Source organism: Oenanthe melanoleuca, chromosome 4, assembly GCF_029582105.1.
Source record: "Oenanthe melanoleuca isolate GR-GAL-2019-014 chromosome 4, OMel1.0, whole genome shotgun sequence".
In the NCBI taxonomy this organism is placed as follows: Eukaryota; Metazoa; Chordata; class Aves; order Passeriformes; family Muscicapidae; genus Oenanthe; species Oenanthe melanoleuca.
This window is the reverse complement of record NC_079337.1, coordinates 24807029-24825933: the sequence shown is the minus strand read 5'-3', so window position 1 is coordinate 24825933 and position 18905 is coordinate 24807029. Positions and strand designations below refer to the sequence as shown.

General features: G+C 53.7%; 1 protein-coding gene across 2 annotated transcripts; it reads left to right on the top strand.

Annotated features, from left to right (window-relative positions):
- Positions 1-4589: 4589 nt before the first annotated feature.
- Positions 4590-18867, top strand: PITX2 (paired like homeodomain 2). 2 transcript variants are annotated; one of them, XM_056490630.1, is made up of 4 exons: positions 4590-4687; positions 6994-7049; positions 15513-15718; positions 17561-18867. In XM_056490630.1, the coding sequence occupies exons 2-4, from the start codon at positions 7004-7006 to the stop codon at positions 18122-18124; spliced, it is 816 nt and encodes a 271-aa protein (XP_056346605.1). In that variant the 5' UTR covers positions 4590-4687; positions 6994-7003; the 3' UTR covers positions 18125-18867. The 2 variants fall into 2 exon arrangements, with proteins under 2 accessions (XP_056346605.1, XP_056346606.1); XM_056490631.1 differs by lacking the exons at positions 4590-4687; positions 6994-7049 and adding an exon at positions 14382-14801.
- Positions 18868-18905: the final 38 nt, after the last annotated feature.

The window sequence follows — 18905 nt, the reverse complement described above, 5'->3', positions numbered from 1 at the left end:
TTTCAGCCAAGAGCATGCTGTCATCTGTCAGCATTGTACGCCTGTGTACAAGCAACTCCAAACACTATTTGCCTCACAGTGCCTTCAACAATATGTTTTTCATGTTGATTTCCTCATATGAATTTTCCTTTTTGCTCCCCTGCTCGGAGTGTATACATCTAGTTTTGATGACACTCTAACAGCTGGCTGCAGACAACTCTCAGGCTTGCATGTCTGGCCAAGTGTAACACACACATATGCACACACACACATACACACACACACCCCTTGTCTTGACCTCTCTCCCCTTCTTCTCTGAGATCTGCTGCATTTGAAGTGTTTTCTTTAGCAATTCCTTCCCAGGCTCGCCTCCCTGGCCCACGGAGGGCTGCTCCAGACCTGCTTTCGGTCTGGGCAAAAGAAAGGGGGCTTCGGGGGGTGCGCTCCGCCTTGGCAGCCGGGAGGAAGCGCGGTTTCACTGCGCTGGCCCCTCCACAGCGCCCCGCGGCTGCTCCGCGCCCGCGGCCTCGCTGGATCGCCGCCCCGGTGGACTGAGAGTTGAGGACTGCGGGGAGCAGGGGCTGGGGCGGGAGGGGATGGGGTCATCTGAGTGCAGGACTGAGGCTACAGCGGTGGGAGCAGGAGATACGAAGAGCTTCTGAGGGGTTAAAAAAGTTCGGATAAGCAAACTCTGGTGCCGTTAAATAATCCACCCCCCACCCCGCCTCCACCACCCGCCACCCTTCTCTCCCCCCCCCCTTCCCTTTCCCCCCCCCTCCCCTTTCTTCTTCTTTTTTTTTTTCTTTTTTTTTTTTTCTCTTTCCTTTTTTTTTTTTTTTTATTTTTTTTATTATTATTATTTTTAAGGCAGTTGATGTGGTAATTAAGAATTTGGTGAGAGCCCGGTCGGGTCACCTCGTTTCTCAGATCAGAGCCCCATCAGAAATTCTTTCAAGTGTCCTTCTGCGTCGCCAAAGATGACAACAGCAAATCAATAAGTGCTTGAAATGAAAGAGGTTGCTGGCTAGCCCCCGAGGCTACAGATTTTCGCACCGCTGGTCTTTTTTTTTTTTTTTTTTTTTCCTTCCTTTCTTTCTTTTTTTTTTTTTTTTTTTTTTTTTTTTATTTTTTTTCTTTTTTTCCCTGAACTTCTTGCATTCCTTTGCACTGCCTCTCCTAGGAAGAGCTACCTTTTTATCCCTATTTCATGACGAAGGTAAGTGCCGTGTTAACATCTCTTTGGCGGGACGGGCCTCGCCGTCTCTGATTGCTCTTCCCTGCTTCCAGCAGACGGTCCCTGCTGGGAAGATTCGAGCCGAGAGCGGCTCCGGCCGAGGGCATCCGCGCCCGCCCGGGACCAGGAGACCGCAGGCTAGGAGCACAGAGGCAGATATTTGCGCTTCTTCTTCTTTTTACTTCATTATTTAAAAAAAATAAATTAATTAAAAAGAGAATGAGAGAAAGAAAGAAAGAGAGAGAGAGAGAAAATAAATAATTTTAAAGAAGAAATAGAAGAGGGGTAAGGGATCAAAGCAGAGGAAAATAAATATGGGAATCACTGCTTATATTACCCTGTGTTAACAGAGGTTGCTTTACTCCGGTTAGCACCTTCATCCCTACCTCTAATGTGCCCCGATTTAACAATCTTCCTAACGAACGACGTCCTCGGGACGTTTTAATTAGGTAATTCATTAGTAAGTCAATACAGACATTTATATTTTCTTTTAGATCAAGTGGTTAAGCGCTAATTTCGAAATGATTATAAAACACTGGAATTCGCGAGGCGTAATAATTTTAATTTATATGCAAATCAATGGGTCCATTTGAAATGCTTAATTTTTTAACAATTACTGTATTGTAGCATCGGAACGAACAGCCTGAATGAGCAATTTGAAACCAGATCTGGACAGGAAGAAAATATTCGAACAGCCCAACAAATCAATAATGTTTGAGTGTGTTAAACATAGCCAGCTATAGGTATTTACATACTCGTTTGCTGACAGATAAGGAGCTCAGAGAGGTGGGAGGAGAGGCTGGGGGGAGACGGGAGGGTTTGCTTGCGAGGGCTGAGATCATAATCCGGGAATGCAGAAAGTAAATGCGAGTGAATTGCCCCATCGCGCACTTCGGAGGATAACTCCCTTTTCCGCCGCTTCCCCTGCACTGGCGGCCTCCGCAAGACGCTGAGGGTTGCCTGAAATACGGCTGGGAGCTGCGCTCAGTCACCGCTACACAGGCTTTGGGGTTTTTTATGTTGGTTAGTTGGTTTGTTTTTTTGGGATTGGGGTTCTTTAGTTTTTTGGGGAGCTTGGCTTTTTTTTGCCTTTTCCCCCCTTCTCTTTCTTCCTTCGTCCCTGAGCGGCGGAGAAGCTGATCGGGCTCTCCTTTGCCCCACCCGTCAATCTGTGACCTGGGATCACCCAGGGAAAGCCCCACGGCACCCGCTGCAGTCGGGAGCACGGCTGGCGCGCTCGGTGTCTGCAAACGGAGACTCACGATAGGTTTTAAGAAAACAGGTTTTTCGTCTGTTGGGGCGATAAATAACTTCGACCCTCTTCCCAAGCGGTTCGGAAAGCCGAGAGCCGGGACGGAGGGCACTCCGCGCGTCTCTTCGCATCCCAGCCGGGCCGGGGCAGCTGGAAGCCCCCTGCCACTGCCGCCTCACCCGCCCAGGAATGGCTCCGGAGCCTTCTCGGGGGTTTTAAAGCTCCTGTCACTGAGCTGGCGAAAGGGGGGAGATAGACTATAAATACAGCCGTCGCGCCCTTTGCTCGCCCTGAAATCTATTATTACATTTATTGCTTTGACAGAAGGGGAAAAAAAAATTGAAATCCTCGTATTAAGTCGGCTCCGTAGTTTCCAGACACCCTGAAACCCCTCTTCCACGGCAGCATGTCTAATGTATTCCCTGGTGATTCTAGGCATTAATTAGTTGTTTAATAGGAGTATGACTAAAAATGTAAAAGAAGGATTAGGAGCGTGAAACGTATGTCCAGCTCCTTCCACACACTCGAGGAGGGAATGAAAATCATCCAGTATCTTATGTTTCTCCAGAAGCCATTTGCATTTCCCACCAGCTGCTCTCTTTAGCCTCTCCGGGGCGGACGGAGACTGCAGCCGCCCGGCGCGGAGGCGGTCGATGAACGGCGGGCGGTCCCGCTCCGCGGCCGCGCTGCCAAGGCGGGCGTTCCAGCCTTGCCTGCCCAACACACAACGGGGCTGGAGGTGAGGGGAAGATGCACACCGGCGCAAGCAGTTTGCTTCTCCCGGGTATACAAAAGTGAGAGATGGGCGCTGGGAGTCCCTCTCACTCCCGCTCTTTCTTCGGATGCGCGGAGAAACTGTATTTCACCTGGCTGAGCGCACCCAGGGATAAAAACGCAGAGAGCCAGGGACGCAGTTAACTAATCTATTTGTCCCTAGATTTTCCCACACTATTTCATTTCTTGCCAAAGAAAAGTCACCCTCTCCGCTTGGCGCGGGGACCGCTGCGGCGTCGCAATCAAAGGGCTTTTCTGAGCACGCCGTGGAGCGGTAATGCTGCGGCTGGGCTGACTTAACGACCCGCGCAAAACTTGGCCTCTTCCAAGGGTCCGCCTTCCCCTCCAGCAATAACTGCCTAGCCCCTCGCCCACGGCTATAAATAACTGAAATTCGCTCCAGGCTGAAATGATTTTAAAATAGCCACAAAGAGATCAGGTGTAGCCTCCGAGTTAGTAAAGCGCCTATTTTATTTTCGCGTGTTTCCTCTATAAACAAAGCCGCAGAAATGCTGCGAGAAAAAGGGATCGCTTTAGTTTGATCTGAATGGAGAAATCCGACTTCGATATTTTCTTAAACACGGAAAACGCCGCAAAATCGAAAATAAATTTCCCCCTGGAGGCAGCTCGGTGTCCTTTGGGGAAAAGGGAGAGAGAGTAGCGTTTTCTCGCTATCGTGCGTAAATGATGCAGGGCGAGTAACAGAGAGAAGCGACAGGATTTCGGCTATCCCGGCACAGCGCTACCGATACAAGCACGAACAAGAACATCCCGCATTAAAAAAAAAAAAAAAAAAATATATATATATATATATATATATATACATAAAGATATATATGTAAGATGTAAGAAAAAATAGGGGGGGAAAAAAGAAAAAAGTGGGTTAAAATAGGAAGCCGAGACCTCTCCCAATAGGTTGCCGATCCCTCTTCACACCTGGTGCAAGGACAGCCACCGGCCCGGCCCGGGAAACTTCAGCCACAGTTGCCCCCCTCCCCAGCCGGGCGGAGCAGGGCGCGCCCTGCGCGGGCGCGGAGAGGCCCCGGCCGTCCTCGCTCACCTCAGTTTTCCTCTGGCTACCTAGCCCGCCGCCGCGCCGCCTCCGCCGACTTTTGTCCTTCCTCCTGCCTCCTGCCCCCTGCCCCCTCCGCGGACGGGGGCTGCCACCGCCGCTGCTGCGCCCGTGCCCGCGGAGAACCGCGGAGCCGCCCGCCCCGGCCCGCCCCGGCCCCGCGGCGGCGGGGAGCGCTCGGCGGAGCCCGTGTGACGTCAGGGCCCGGGGAGGCGGGCGGGGCGGGGCGGGGGCGCGGGAGGGCCGGGGAAGGACGGAGCCAGCGGCGGCTCCGTGGCCCCGCAGCCAGCGCAGGAGCCCGGTGCGGCCCCGCCGCCCCCGCCAGCCACAGGCACCAGCAGCGAGAGCAGCGGGGCGGGCAGCGCAACCGGCCCCGGTGAGTGCGGGAGGCTCGAGGGGTATCGGCGGGACGGGCGCGGGGCTAAGAACCCGGCAGGTCCAAGTTCTGGGCACGCAGGGACGAGCAGCGGGACTGCGGGCCGGCTGGGCAGGGTCCTGCGGGCTCGGGTTGCTGATGTCCTCCCGGGCGGCTGCCGCGCGTCCCCCAGGGTCGTTAGCCAGGGAAGCAGCGCTGCCCCCGTGCTGTTTGCTGGCCGTGCTGATCCCGCTTCCCCGGCGGGGCGGGCGCCGAGGAACCGGCCGCGCAGGCAGCGCCTTCCTGCCGCGGAGACGCGGACCTGGGCGGGGGGCGGCAGCGGAGCCGGCACGGGCTCGGGACGCCCGAAAACGATGCGGGCGGGTCTGCCGAGCCGGCTGCGGGGTTTGCGGCTGGGACCCACCGGTAGCCAGCGAGAGAACGGCGGGGCACGGCTGCCCCGCGGGCACCGCGGAGGGGTAGGCCCCGCACGGAACCCCCTTTCGTTTGAGAGCCAGCGGCCGTGGGCCTCTGGCGGAAAGGCTCCCGCCAAAATCACGGACCACAGCATTTCGGGCGGTGAGATCCTTGCCAGGCGGCTCCAGTTTTTTGGGGATTGTAGATTTTTTTTTTTTTTTTTTTTTTTTGGCGAAAAAACAGTGATAGATACCTAAAAGGAAAAAAAACCCCGTGTGATTCCGCTTTCCTTTTCCGCGCCCTGTAGTTGTTCCGAGCAGGGCCCGGCCGTGGAGAAAGGCAAGGTCGCACGGCTGGTGCTTTTGCTGGGGCTGCGGGCGCGCAGAGGTGCAGAGGTATTTAGATCTGAGTACTCAGAAAAAGGGAAGTGGAAAAGCAAGTGGAGTTGCTTTCGTTTGAGTCGCCGGGCTGGAGACAATAGGAAAACGCTCCCCTTGGCCCCGTGCTGCAATATGCCTTGCAACAAAAATTAAGAGGATACGGAAAGGAGAAAGAGAAGGAGCAATACGAGCGAGGAAGGAATAACAATAATCCGTCCGAGAAAGTCATCTTTCTCCGAAGAGACCGGCGTCTCAGTAGAGAGGAAAAACTTCCCCTCAGTGCGTGTGCGTGGGGGGAGCCGTGTGTCTCCACTCGTGAGATAAATCAACCATAGAGGCAGGCCGCGGGGGAGGGCATTTGTCACGCAGGACTAATCTTGACGGAGACCGATCCCAAAATAAGGACCATCTACGAAGAATTAAGTTTCTCTTAATTGCCTTCCCGATTAATTTAGGCACTGCTCGTGTGCTAGGCCCGGCTGCTGGAGGGAGCAGAGTTCCTTCCTGGCTTCGTTCATCTGGGAATATAAATCGCCATGTCACGACATGACCACGAAGAATCCCGATAACTGCACCTTCCCGTTCCCTTTCCTTTCTTTTTCCCTTTTCTCTTTTTTCTTTTTTTTTTTTCCTTTTTTTTTTTTTTTTTTTAATTTAATTTTATTTCCTTTTCCTCACTTTCCTCTCCTTTTTCCACCGCCTTATCCTGCATGCCCGGCGGAGGGTGGCAGGGCCGGGGCCTCGGGGCCGCTCTCGGCGGGTGCTGCGTCTGGCGCTGCTCATCCCAGACATGCCACGGCTCCAGGCTGCCGGATTTCTAAGCACCAGCTAATAATGCGCCCGGGTCCAGACATTAAAAAAGAGGCGAAGAAGAAGAAAGATTACCGAAATGATGGTGACATGCAAATTTCCCCCGAAATTATCATAAGTAAACATTTGAAGCCTGGACTAATAAAATCCCATCTGTGTTACTTCATATCGAGTTAGTAGAGAGCTGTGATAATGAATTTTGTAATATCTCACGAACAGACATCTCAATCAGGCACTAATCCTGTGATTTTACTGCCCGACCTCTCAGATACAGAGAGGCGGCGGTGGCGGCCGGGGAGCGCGGAGGCGCAGCCTCAGCCGCGCAATTTCCGCCGGGGTGGGGAAGCGGCTGCTGGTACCCACCGCCCTACGGCACTCCTGCCACCTAGGTCGGCTTGTCCCGCCGCTGACCGCTGCGACGAGGTTAGGGGACTCTCCTACACGTCCCCAAATAATCAGAAATGCAGGCAGGCCGGAGGGTTCACGGGCTAGGAAACAGCCCGGGTGTGTTTGCGCCTGTCTTGTGGTGTGACTTAGCTGGGACCCGAGGCTGAGGCAAGGAAAGGGGAAGTCATACTGCTCGTATGACTGGAGAAAGGTGCGGGATCCAGCGCGCGTCGTTGCGACCTAGCTCCAGGGGTGGCTGCGTTTCGGGTCCTTGCACGTACTTTTCATCCCAAAATAATTGTTTTAAAACTCCGATGCCTTCATCTTTTGCAGATAACGGGTAATGGAGTCCAACTGCCGCAAACTTGTCTCCGCCTGTGTTCAGCTAGGTAAGAGACCGCCGGAGGCACAGCGGCCCCGCTGCCGTGCGGAGCGGTGCGCGGGTGTGCAGCCAGGCGGGCCGGCCCCGGGGAAGCCGCGCCACCTCCGCGAAGGGCTGCGCAGCGTCGGGCGGTGACCACCCACCCACCCAGTCGCCTCTCCCCTTTCCCCCCGCCGTGTGTCCCGTCCCCAGGCGTGCAGTCCGCCGCCGTCCAGTCTTTATTCCGAAGGCGGACATCTTCGGAAATAAAGGGGGAGATGAGCGAAGGGCGCCGGAGGGCTGCACGGAGCCCGCCGGCAGCAGGGTGTCCGGGCGGTCCCTCCGCGTCTCTCCGCGGGTGCGCGGCCGCGCCGAGCCGGGCCGAGCCGGGCCCGTCTGCGCGGCGCCAGGGCGCCCTCTGCTGCCTCTGCAGGGAGCCGCTTGCTCCGGGAGCTGCGCGGCCGCGGGACAGGGAAGCCAAAGGGGAAAGGGAAAGGGGGTGCGCTCACCCCCGCGGCCGCGCACCAGCTCCCGCCGCCAGCGCGTGTCCCCCAAAAAAGCATCTCTGTCAGCCGCCGTTCGGACACACGCAGCGCCGCTCTCGTATTTATTTTTATTTTCTATTTTTTGACACCGCCCCCTCGCCCGTAAACAAGTCGCCGGCCCTCTCCTGCCCCCAGAGGTAGGCACCCCCACAGCGCCCCGTCTGCAGCAGAGCGAGCTCCTGTCTTGCTTCCCCTGCCCTATTCAGGGGGTCTGACAGGCAAGCCCGGGGAGTAATAAAGAAAAACAGCAATGCAAACATATTACAAAGAAGAAAACAAGTGCTCTGTATTTCGAGAGACTGTTTAATCCAAGATAAACGTAATTTTGTTTAAATAAAATACATTAACCTGAATTAATAATACAGGAAACTAGAGTGAATTAATAATGCACGTATTCTTGGTCTCGTGGTTAAACACTTCCTTGTAAGAATACTGTATTAACCCTGTTTGGCCAAACAGCTTGCTATTTCTCAAGTAACATCCAATGATTTTAGGAGAGGCCACGTCCCCTCCTCGAGTCCACCCGCCCCCGGGGACTTTAAACAGGATTTGCTAGCTGGACATCAAAACCCCTAGAAGAAGAAACGCTTAGGCTAAAGGAAGGTTAGCGAGCGAAATCCGGGGTAATTTCAAACGCCGAAGTATTACGAACCTATAATTTTTAATCCCGGAAACATACACGATATTAAATTGTGCACAAATAAGCTTTACCAGAGTCTGGCACTTTTTCCCTGGGCCAGTATAAGTGTTAAGTAATATGGAAAGGAAGGGTGACATTGCTTTATATATGGTTTGCAAATAAGAAAGGCCTTTTTACCCTCCGCTGCCTTTTCTTCCCGATGAACAGGTGGTCTTAATCAAATCCCTTAGCACGATCTAATGGGAAAGTGGGGACCTTTCTGATATAATAAATTTATGAGCCCTTCCAAGCCATCTCTATTCGACTAAGTATTTATAAAAGTAATATCCACATATGCTCCCTGACACGGTAACTTTAACTTCCTCTGCCGAGAAACAAATGGTTATTTTCTTAAACATCAATTATGGACCTGGATTATTGTAGTACACGCAAAATTTCCTGCCTTGTTACCGTACCAGCCGGTCTGTTTTTTACTCGCCGGGCTGCAAGGGAAATTGCTATCTAAACACCTTTAATGCCATTAATTAAAACATATGCCCGAGTCCAAGAAGCAACGCGGTGTTGCCTGACCATTAAAACGTTCCCATTTACTGGGAAGGGAAGCGCGACGACCTCGGATACGGATATATCCCTGCAGATATGGCAAAATACCTCTGCAGATGCGGGGATGAACCCTGTGTGCTGCCTCAGTCCCTGCCTCTATGCGACGGATAATGGCAAGTCCCGAGACGCCCTGAGCTGTTCTGGCGACTTGCTGTAAATCGCAGAAATCACGGGTGTTTTCTCGTGATATCGGAGGGGTTTGTTGAGTCTTGGCTTTGATTTGCTTAAAACCGTGCGGTACTCGTTGATTTTTGTCTAGCTGACCGTAAGGGCGTCATGGTTTTGGGATTTAGTTTGCAAAAAGTCTGATCCTTGGGGCTGGCTGGGGGGGCGGAGGGGAGGCGGGGGGGGAAGCAGGGGTGATTTGGGACCGCGCGCTGTCATATTTCAGCTTTGGAAATTACGAGGGCGGTAAGGTAATTTCCCGAGATTGGCACCGTCGGTGGCCACGAGGAGAATGATCGCTAACTAGAACCACCGGCAGTAATAGCAAAACATGCGCCTGTTTTGTCAAATCGATGGTTCTGCGAAAGGAGGAAACGAAATTCAGTAGGAGACCCTTCAAAACGATACTGCATGTCGAGTTCCCGCGGGAAATGGGGCGCCTAGGGGGAGGGTTGTTCCACAAGAAACGAGTCCGTGGCCATGCCGACGAAAGGAAAATGGGAAAATATGAAAATATTATTGCAGCCTAGAGTGTCAAACGCAGGCCGGTGGGTGTCAGGTTTCTTCAGAGAGGCAGGAAAATTGCTGTTGGGTGACCAGTTCCACAAAATTAGGAAAACTTCAGCACATGCTTCGGCAGACCCACAGCACTCGTAAACGGTTGTCAGTGGTGGGTTTGTTTGAATAATTTTTATGCAGGGTGAAAGGATGCTTGGGCTATTTGTGTGTACGTGTATGTATATATAATCTATACAATTTGTTAGGTTGGTGAATTCTACTTCAGGAATCTTTCCCTGTAATCGATAATATGGGTATTGCTGAAACAGCAGCTTCCAGCATAAAAAGTTGACATTACATTCCGTCTTATATCACCATTCAGCATTCCAAATTGATTGTTTCAACTCTATCCCCAAAAAGAAATGGGGAAAAAAAAAAAAGAAAAAAAAAAAAAAGAAAGAAAAAAAAAAAAAGAAATTGTTCTGAATGTTCGTAACTGAACATTCTTTTCAAAAACAAAAAGTTAAAAACCTAACGCTGATTCAGCTTTCTATTCAGACCGGCTAAAGACACTGCAGTGTGCAAAGCAAAGGTCGCGGGTGTCTTTTTCGAGCCCCGGGCGGGGCGCGCAGCCTCTGCCCACGCGGGAGGGAGCGGGCGCGGGGGGGCCGAGGCGGAGCCGGAGCGTCGCTGCCGCCGCTGGGCCGCCAGGCAGAGCCGAGCGGCACCCTCTCCTCCACATAGCGTGGCCAAATTTGTCCCCGGAATTGTGAGCCGAGCCGTGGAGCCGGGATATTCCCTGTCCAGGGCGCAAGCGCTCCGATGGTGCGCTGCCCCAGCGCGGCGTCGTGGACGGTGCGCTCCCCATCCCGCACCCCCCGCCAAGCGTAAATTAGAAGTTATTTATTGCGCTTCGCTTATAGAATTTTCTCCCTCCGCGGTTGCCGTCTGAGAATAATATATGCAGCAGTTGTTAGCCTCACTCCAGGGAAAACTAAATGTATAACGAAAGCTTATTCGTGAGTAGGAATATACTAACGGAACAACCTGATGTCTTCTTAATCCTATGTAAAAAGCTCTGTAGTCTTCCTAATATTGACTGAATGGGTAATTAATGGCTCTTCATCGAGGAGAATAGCCGGTAATCCGAGATAGGCGAAAGACAACAAGCCAAAGGTAAAAGACAACAGGACTAGTTGGAGGCTCTGCATAAGAACTAATTTATCCATTTAGGGGAGTATTACGCGTAGAAACAAAGATCTCGTGAGGAGATAAAGGAAAAGTGGGAAAATAAATACCCGCCGTAGGTCTGGCCACCCTCCGGCGTCCGCAGTAGAGCCGCTCAGCTCCGTGCCCTGCTCTCGGCCCTCCCGTCTCCCGCACCGGGCGGGCACTGGGCATCCCGGGTAAGCTCAAAATACAGCGTGGAGGAGCAAACAAACAAAAGAAAGAGACACACAGACACATGCACACACACATGCACACACACATACACACAAGGAAAAAACCCCCAACCAATAAACCAACCAACCAAAAGAACAGGAAAGAAACCACACCAAAACTCCCATGGAATTAAAAAGGTGAAGCGGAGCAGGGACCATCCTCGACTTCCCATTTTTCGCAGGGGGCGGATGCCCCCAGTCCACCGGGACACATCCCCCATGGGCCCTGCAGCTCAGGGCGAAAAGGGAAGAGAGCAATTCCCAAAATAGTTTTGGGGTTTTCTTTGGTGATGGCAACCACATGCAGCAGGCGCGGACACTCGTACGCGAGTGAGATGGTGGTGACGGCTTCGTGGCCAGGACCCGAACCCAAGAGGCGATGGTAACTTCCACCAGAAAAAAAAAAAATTAAAAAAAAAAAAATCTAAACACTTGACATTTTAATTGAAACCTTTACCGCTAATATATTACCTGGGTGACTACAATTAGGTTGTTTTTCGGTTGGCTGACAGCTTTTAAAATATTATTTCACTTGGGAAATAAAAGCTTCATCTCAGATTATAGGTGGGTATTTTTGGATTTACGTGATTTATGGTCACCATGACAACTAATGCTGTGTGGTGGCTTCCCTCCTGCCCGGGGTGGGGGAGTTTTAATCAAAGGCACATAAGGAAATGCCGCCAGCCTCTCCCTTTGGGCTGCCGGGGCCCGGCCCAGTGTTGTGCACTCCTTTTCGGGGCGCGGAGACGGCTGGAAGGTCTGTCCCGCCTGTGGCTGTGGGTCGCGGGACTTGAGCTAGGGAAGATGTGAGAAGGCGGTGCGGTGGCCGGGCCCTGCTCCTCCTCTCCCCGTTCCTGGAGGGAGCGCACCGAGAATGGCCTGCCCCCATCAAATGTCCCGAGGCTGCGGCTGGCGGGCACCGGCGGGCACCGGCGCTCACCCTGCAAGGGCATAAAGAGCGTAACAAGCACTCTGCGCCCCGCACGCGGGAGAGACTTCTCGCTTCGTGCCTCAAAATGACTGAAAATAAATTAATGTTAAAAAAGAGAAAAAATAAGTGGTGACGAGTGTCATCCAAGACAGGGATGCACTGCCCTGTCTGAAAAAACTAAACGGGGGAAGGAGGAGATACCTCCGTATCATCTTTCTCTCTCTGACTCCCCCTCCTCAGGGCTTTGCACACTTGTTTTCACCCCGATGTGGTGGCTGGGGAGGGGCAGCGCCCCCTCCCAAGCGCCCCTCGCTGAGAGCCGAGGCCGCTCCCGCTTGGCCGGGGCTGGGGCAGCCCCCGGCCCGCGGTCTTGGCACAGCCCAGCGACGGGTAAGAGCCGGGGGGCGGTTCTCGGTGCGGGACCACAGAGGTAGCGAGAGGTTAAGAAGAAACTGGGATATGATTGGTAAACAAATTGTGCAGAATGGAGCTGGATTCATATTGACTTAGTTATAGGTCATCTGCTGCCGGTGCAAAGGGAGGAAATATTTACTTTACACATATACTTTATGATCTTGGGGGAATTAGAGGAAATTCAATAAGAAAACGGCTAGAATCATTTTAAACCCCCTATTTAAAAGACTTAAGCAAATTAGAGTCTTATCAGATTAAAATCCACTACAAATGTAAGAGCATTGTCTCCATCGAAACGCTGTGGGGTCTGAGGAAAGAGATTCTTTGCCAAATCTCAGGGATAAAAACACGTCATTTAAACACCAGATAATGAGCAGAATGTAAATTAATTTAACCTTCTTTACTAACAGGCTGCGAAAGTAATATGTATAATTTAGCGGTAACTAAGATTGCGATGGATGATACGTACCTCGAACGAGAATCAGCGACTAAGGAAGACCCTTGAGGGAGATGGGGGTGGGGTGTGGCGGACGGGATGGGAACGGGACAGAAATGTTTGGGCGCTGGGATACGGATGTGCAGTGCCACATCATGGGAAAGCTTTCGGTAACTTTTCAATACCAGTGACCAGCCAGATAAATTGAAGATAGAGACGGAAACCTGCATTTCCCGCATTCGGAATCCCCATTCCTAAAACGGCCACATCTCCCCTGAGACGGTGTTGGCTTTGCGGTCTAGGGCCCGGGGACAGACTCCTCTGCCCCAGGAGGACCTGATCAGCAAGGGAAGGCAACCTGCCCCCGCCTTGGAATCGCGTAAAAAAGCCTCGCACCTCCTTCCTGCGAGACTGGTCCACAGCAGCCTCATTCCGGCGCTATAAGCAGTCCCACGAGCAGGAGCTGAGGGAAAGTGTAGCCTGTCCCTCTACTGGCGCTGCCCGGGCAAGGGGTCAAATCCCGTCCCCCAGCCTCGGAGAGGGGTTTGAGAGGCTTGTGTGCCTGCGCCTGGCCCGGTGCGGGACTTGGCCAAGCGCTGTGAACGGCTTGCGTGGGTGCGGATTCGTGGGCTGCTCCGGGCCCGCCGGGGGCGCGGGATACTCCCTCCGGGTCCACACCGAAAGGGAGGAATGGTCCCATGGATTACTATGCGAGTAAGTTGTAAAACCAGGGTGGAAAAGACTCCTTGGGGCTAGCTTTTGGGAGCCCGGCTGCAAGGAAGGGGGCGGGAATGGCAGAACGAAGGAAAGGATTTTCCCCGTGTATTTTGCCTTCGGTGCGGGCAGAAGAAGAGCAGAAAGCCGGCGAGCAAGGGGTCTAGAAGAGCTCAGGGGCCTCCGAGGGCAGTGTGAAGCTTTCCGTAGCTACGTCGCAGAGGGGAGGTTGTTGTTTGTGTTTAATTGTCGCTGTCAGCAGCAGAAGGTCCGCCGTCTAACCGGCCGAGCCTCCATCCTGCTTATTTTCCACCCCCTCCATGAGGAGGGAATCGTGCTTTCCTCCACCCTACTGCAGGGCTCTGGCAATGGCGAGCTCCCCGCTCCTCACCCCAGAGGATGCGGGAGTGCGGCGAGGCGCGGAGCGGACGCCTCGGAGCCGCTCCGACGGGTGCACGGAGCTGGCGGCGGAGGTATCCAGGCTCGGGTATCCCCCGCGGGGCACACCGAGCGGAGGTTTTTGCAGGGGCGGGAGTGCCCATCACCGGGAGTGCGCGGGGAGCGGCGCGGGGGGCGCAGGGCAGCGCGGGCGGGGCGGGGCGAAGGGGCGGGCCGGGGGCGGGGTGGAGGCGGGCCGGGGCGGGGTGGGTGACGTGCAGCGCGGGGAAGGCCGCCGCCGGTTTAAGATGTCAGGCCAAGAGGGAAGCGGCTGAGCTGATGCGGTGCGGGGCCGGCCGCGGCGCGGGTCCATGCGCGGGCAGTGGAGAGGAGCACCCCGCGGAGCGCCGCCGCGCCTCGCCGCCCCCGCCCCGCGGAGCCCCGCGGCGGGCCGGGGGCCGCCGGCCGGGGAGCTGCCGTGTCGCCGTGACGGCTCTTACAGGACCGGACTCGCCTGCTCTCCTGTCGCCGCCGCCGCGCCCCCCCGGGCGGCGGAGGTTTCGAGGCTCGCCGTGCCGCCCGGGCTCTAGTCGAACGTCGCCCGCCCCGGCGCGGCTCCCCGGCCGGCAGCCCTGACCCCCGGAGCGGCGGAGCTGCTCCGCGCCCGCGGAGGGGACGCTGCGCGGACCCTCCTACACGTACCGACACCTACAGACACACGCACACCTTCTCCTATCGACCCCCCAGGCGCGCACGTAGACTTTGGCGTCCTTTTGCCGATGAACTGCATGAAGGACCCGTTAAGCCTGGAGCGCCTGGGTGCCGGGAATAAGCTGTGCTCCTCCTCACCTTCCTCCTCCTCCTCCTCCTCTTCATCATCCTGCCATCACCACCAGCCCGCGCTGGCCATGGCGACGGCGCTGGCGCCGGGGCAGGCGCGCTCCTCACTGGAGTCTGCCAAGCACCGGCTGGAGGTGCACACCATCTCCGACACCTCCAGCCCCGAGGCCGCAGGTAAGAGAGGGTGAGAGGCAGGGACCCCAGCCCGACGGGCGCCCCGCTGCCCTGTCCTGCTCCGGCCCGGCTGGCAGCCCCGCGGACCTCAATGCGCCGCCGCCCCTCTTCCCGGGAGCGTCCCGCACCCGAGCCGAGATGCGTTTCGTGGTTTTTCGCATGCAGTCTCTGTGTGTCGGCGTATAGGAAGATAATGACATATGTAAGGATAGGCGAGTAGCATGTGTACTGGTAGGCGACTTACATGGATACAGATCGGCAAATAACGTGGGAGTTCATGGGCGAGTAATATCGATGCAGACGGACAAATAGGGACAAAGAATATACGGACAAAGAATACTATTACAGGCGGGCGAATAACACGGGTGTAGGTAAGCAAATAAAATGAATTATGTGTATGCAGAAGGGAGAATAATACGGATGCACATAGGCAGCAAGTTTGCGTACGCAGAGGCGGCTCCGTCTCGCTGCCCCGGCGGTGGCTGCTCCACCGGGAGGAGCCGCCCGTGGGTGCCCGCGGGGCGCGGAGGAGCCGCGGCGGCGTGAGGCCAGCGCGGGTTAATCATTACAGCGTCGAGTCGCGATCGGGCCAGTCTGCGGGATCTAGCAGCGCTGGGGACACGCTTTTCCCCAGCCGCTGGAGAGGAGACTGAGGAGGCTTAGGCGCCCTCGTTTTCCGCCTTGTTTTTTTTTTCTTTCCCCCACCTACAGAGAAGGACAAGAGCCAACAGAGTAAGAATGAGGATGCGGGGCCCGAGGACCCCTCCAAGAAGAAGAGGCAGCGGCGGCAGCGGACTCACTTCACCAGCCAACAGTTGCAGGAGCTGGAGGCCACCTTCCAGCGGAATCGCTACCCGGACATGTCCACCCGGGAAGAGATCGCCGTCTGGACCAACCTCACCGAGGCCAGGGTTAGGGTAAGTCCTGACACGGCACCCCTGCTCGGAGCAGCGGGGGTGAGGGTGGGTAGGGAAAAGGAAGGAGGGCTGAAATATTTGCAGCTGCTTTCGATTTCGGCTGTTATGTAAACTTCAGAGCCTTTGCACAAAAGCAGGGCAGAGCAGGACACTTCTGTCAAGGCGAGACAGATTGGGATCTGTCTCTGTTTCTCTGAAATATGGTTTGCTGCACGTTTCGCCCTCACCGTACAATGCGTCCCTCTCCTTTTGATCGAACGCTAATGAAAATATTAGCCGAGAAAGCAACTTGGAACAGGCTGCAACCTGCGCTGTCTCTAATGAGAAAAAGATGTAAAATACACAAGAGCTTTTGCTTCACTCCAAGGCACTCCCAATGCGCCCTTCCTTGCATTTTCTATTTCTCTGGGTTTCACAATTCGACGAACGTCTCTCTCCACCCTCTACCCCCCTCTGAGATTTATGGGACCATCGCGGCGCTGCAGAGATGCCGCGGCCGGATCCTGCTCGCCTGCAAACGCCTCGCTGGGGGAAAAAAAAAAAAAAAAAAGAAAAACAACAAACCCAAATACACGCACAGAAAAATAAGCCCATAAACGGGCCGAACCTTCAGGTTTTTGGAAATCCCACATAAATCCTGTCCCCGAGGTGGCTTGAGGAAAGCGAGAGAGTGAGAACCGTGGGCGGCAGCGAGCGGGGCCGGCTGTGCGCCCCGGGCCGGCGGTGCTGGCGCAGGGCCGGGGCAGCCACGCGGAGGGAGCGGGGCCCGGCCGAGTCCGGTGTCCTCTCGGCGCACGGAGCGCTGGCGGTCGCGGCGCGGATTTCGCGGACGATTCCGTATCGGTCTGCGCGGTGCCTCCAGATGGGCCCGTCCCGCGGTGCCCGGGCGGCCCCCGCCCGGCTCGACCGGGGTGGGGGTTACCGCAAACACCCCGGGGTGGTTTCAATACACACAGTGAGGCAGCTGCTGGCGGCTGCCCGACGGGTCAGACACCCAGATGTGGATTGGGAAAGGGCACGTTTTTCCCATTGTCTGCGCGGGGAGGGTCCCTTAGAACTCCTTTAGGACGTTGTTAAATAGCGATTTTTTTTCCCTTCTTTTCTTTTTTTCCCCCCTATTTCCCCCTCTCCTCCCCTCCTCCAAGGAGCAGTCGAACAAGTTTGTTTAGAAAGTGGTTTTCGGTTCTGGAAGCTTTCATTCTAGAGGAACTTGTAGCTTTAACAAACTGAAGCAAGGATTTATTAGTTGCTGGCTTCCCCCTCCTTTCCTGTACCATCGCCTTAAATATTCCGCGGGTTTCCAGGCGTTTTACTCTCGCTTTTGCACTTTTGTATTTTTCCTGGATGGCCTCAGTGCAGAAAAAGCCAAGAGAAAAGGGGAAAAATAAAAACTAAAGAGAAATTAAGGGATGGGGGGCAGGAGAGAAGGGAGAGAATAAGAAGGAAGTGTTGGCCTCTGTGGCACGAATTAGAACATCACAAATTATGTGGAGGGTTGCGGGGCTGGGGGGCGGGGGGGGCTGGGAGGGGGAGTGGTGGGACCGTGGTGAAGGTGAATGATGCGGCCACGAATCTACCCTGCTAAACTCGGGCAGCCCCGAGGATGCTCGGCTGTCCCGGCAGCGCACCCCTGCCTCAGCCCAGTGCAGGGCTCCATAGATGAGGAGGTGAACCTAAACACGGGAATTCATATATATATATATATTCGTACAAATTTTTATATATAACTTCTCTACAGACAGGCTCAGCTGTTGCCCTGGGAACCTGCAAAAGGCTGTGGTAGTAGTGGTGGTTCCTGACTAACTCACATCTCCCTCCCTCCCTCTCCCTCCGTTTCCAAAGGTTTGGTTCAAGAACCGCAGAGCCAAATGGAGAAAGAGAGAAAGGAACCAGCAAGCCGAGCTTTGCAAAAACGGCTTCGGTCCGCAGTTTAATGGCCTCATGCAGCCCTACGATGACATGTATCCCGGCTACTCGTACAACAACTGGGCAGCCAAGGGCCTGACCTCTGCTTCCCTCTCCACCAAAAGCTTTCCTTTTTTCAACTCCATGAATGTCAACCCTCTGTCTTCTCAGAGCATGTTCTCCCCTCCAAACTCCATATCCTCCATGAGTATGTCTTCAAGCATGGTACCTTCTGCAGTCACCGGGGTGCCCGGCTCCAGCCTCAACAGCCTGAATAACTTGAACAACTTGAGCAATCCCTCCCTGAATTCTGCAGTGCCAACGCCAGCCTGTCCTTATGCTCCTCCAACACCTCCGTATGTTTATAGGGACACATGTAACTCGAGCTTGGCGAGTCTGAGACTTAAAGCCAAGCAGCACTCCAGTTTTGGCTATGCCAGTGTGCAGAACCCCGCTTCCAATCTGAGCGCTTGCCAGTACGCGGTGGACAGACCCGTGTGAAACATCCAAGTAGGAAACTGCGTGAGAATCCCTCCCCATTTCCCGCAGAGACTGAGAATTTCACTAGAAAGTAATGGGCACTAGAGAGAAAGAGAAAGGAGGAAAAATCAGAGGCAGAGAGGAAGAGAGAGAGAGGAGGAAAAAAAAAAAAAAGAGGAAACCACTGAAATAAGATAGTTCCTTTGTTTTCAAAGGACCTCCTACAGATTCTGAGATCTTTGTTTCACTAAGAGTATTTCAACAGTTACGAGGACATATATATATATATATATATATGGACAAATGTTTGACTGGATATGATATGACATTTTAATGTTACTATAAGCTTGTTATTTTTTAAGTTTAGCATTGTTAACATAAAAATGACTGAAAGGATGTATATATATCGAAATGTCAAATTAATTTTATAAAAGCAGTTGTTAGTAATATCACAACAGTGTTTTTAAAAGGTTAGGCTTTAAAATAAAGCATGTTACACAGAAGCGATTAGGATTTTTTCGCTTGCGAGCAAGGGAATGTATATACTAAATGCGACACTGTATGTTTCTAACATATAATTATTAAAAAAATTGTGTGAATATCAGTTTTAGAATAGTACCTCTGGTGGATGCAACGATGTTTCTGATATTGCAATGTAAAACATGCCCTGTGTATAACATTTCGTACAATATTATTGTTTTACTTTTCAGCAAACATGAAAAAAAATGTGTTTTATTTCATGGGAGTAAAATATACAGCATACAGTTTTGTCTGGATTTTTTTATTTACTGAGCCAAGCTGC

What these genes read in the sequence shown, in the direction of transcription:
- PITX2 (XM_056490631.1), top strand. Translation starts at nt 14,567, where the DNA reads ATGAACTGCATGAAGGACCCGTTAAGCCTGGAGCGCCTGGGTGCCGGG. An exon ending in CTCCAGCCCCGAGGCCGCAG is followed by an intron (nt 14,802 to 15,512) that starts GTAAGAGAGGGT and finishes CCCCACCTACAG; the next exon opens with AGAAGGACAAGAGCCAACAG. An exon ending in TCACCGAGGCCAGGGTTAGG is followed by an intron (nt 15,719 to 17,560) that starts GTAAGTCCTGAC and finishes CCGTTTCCAAAG; the next exon opens with GTTTGGTTCAAGAACCGCAG.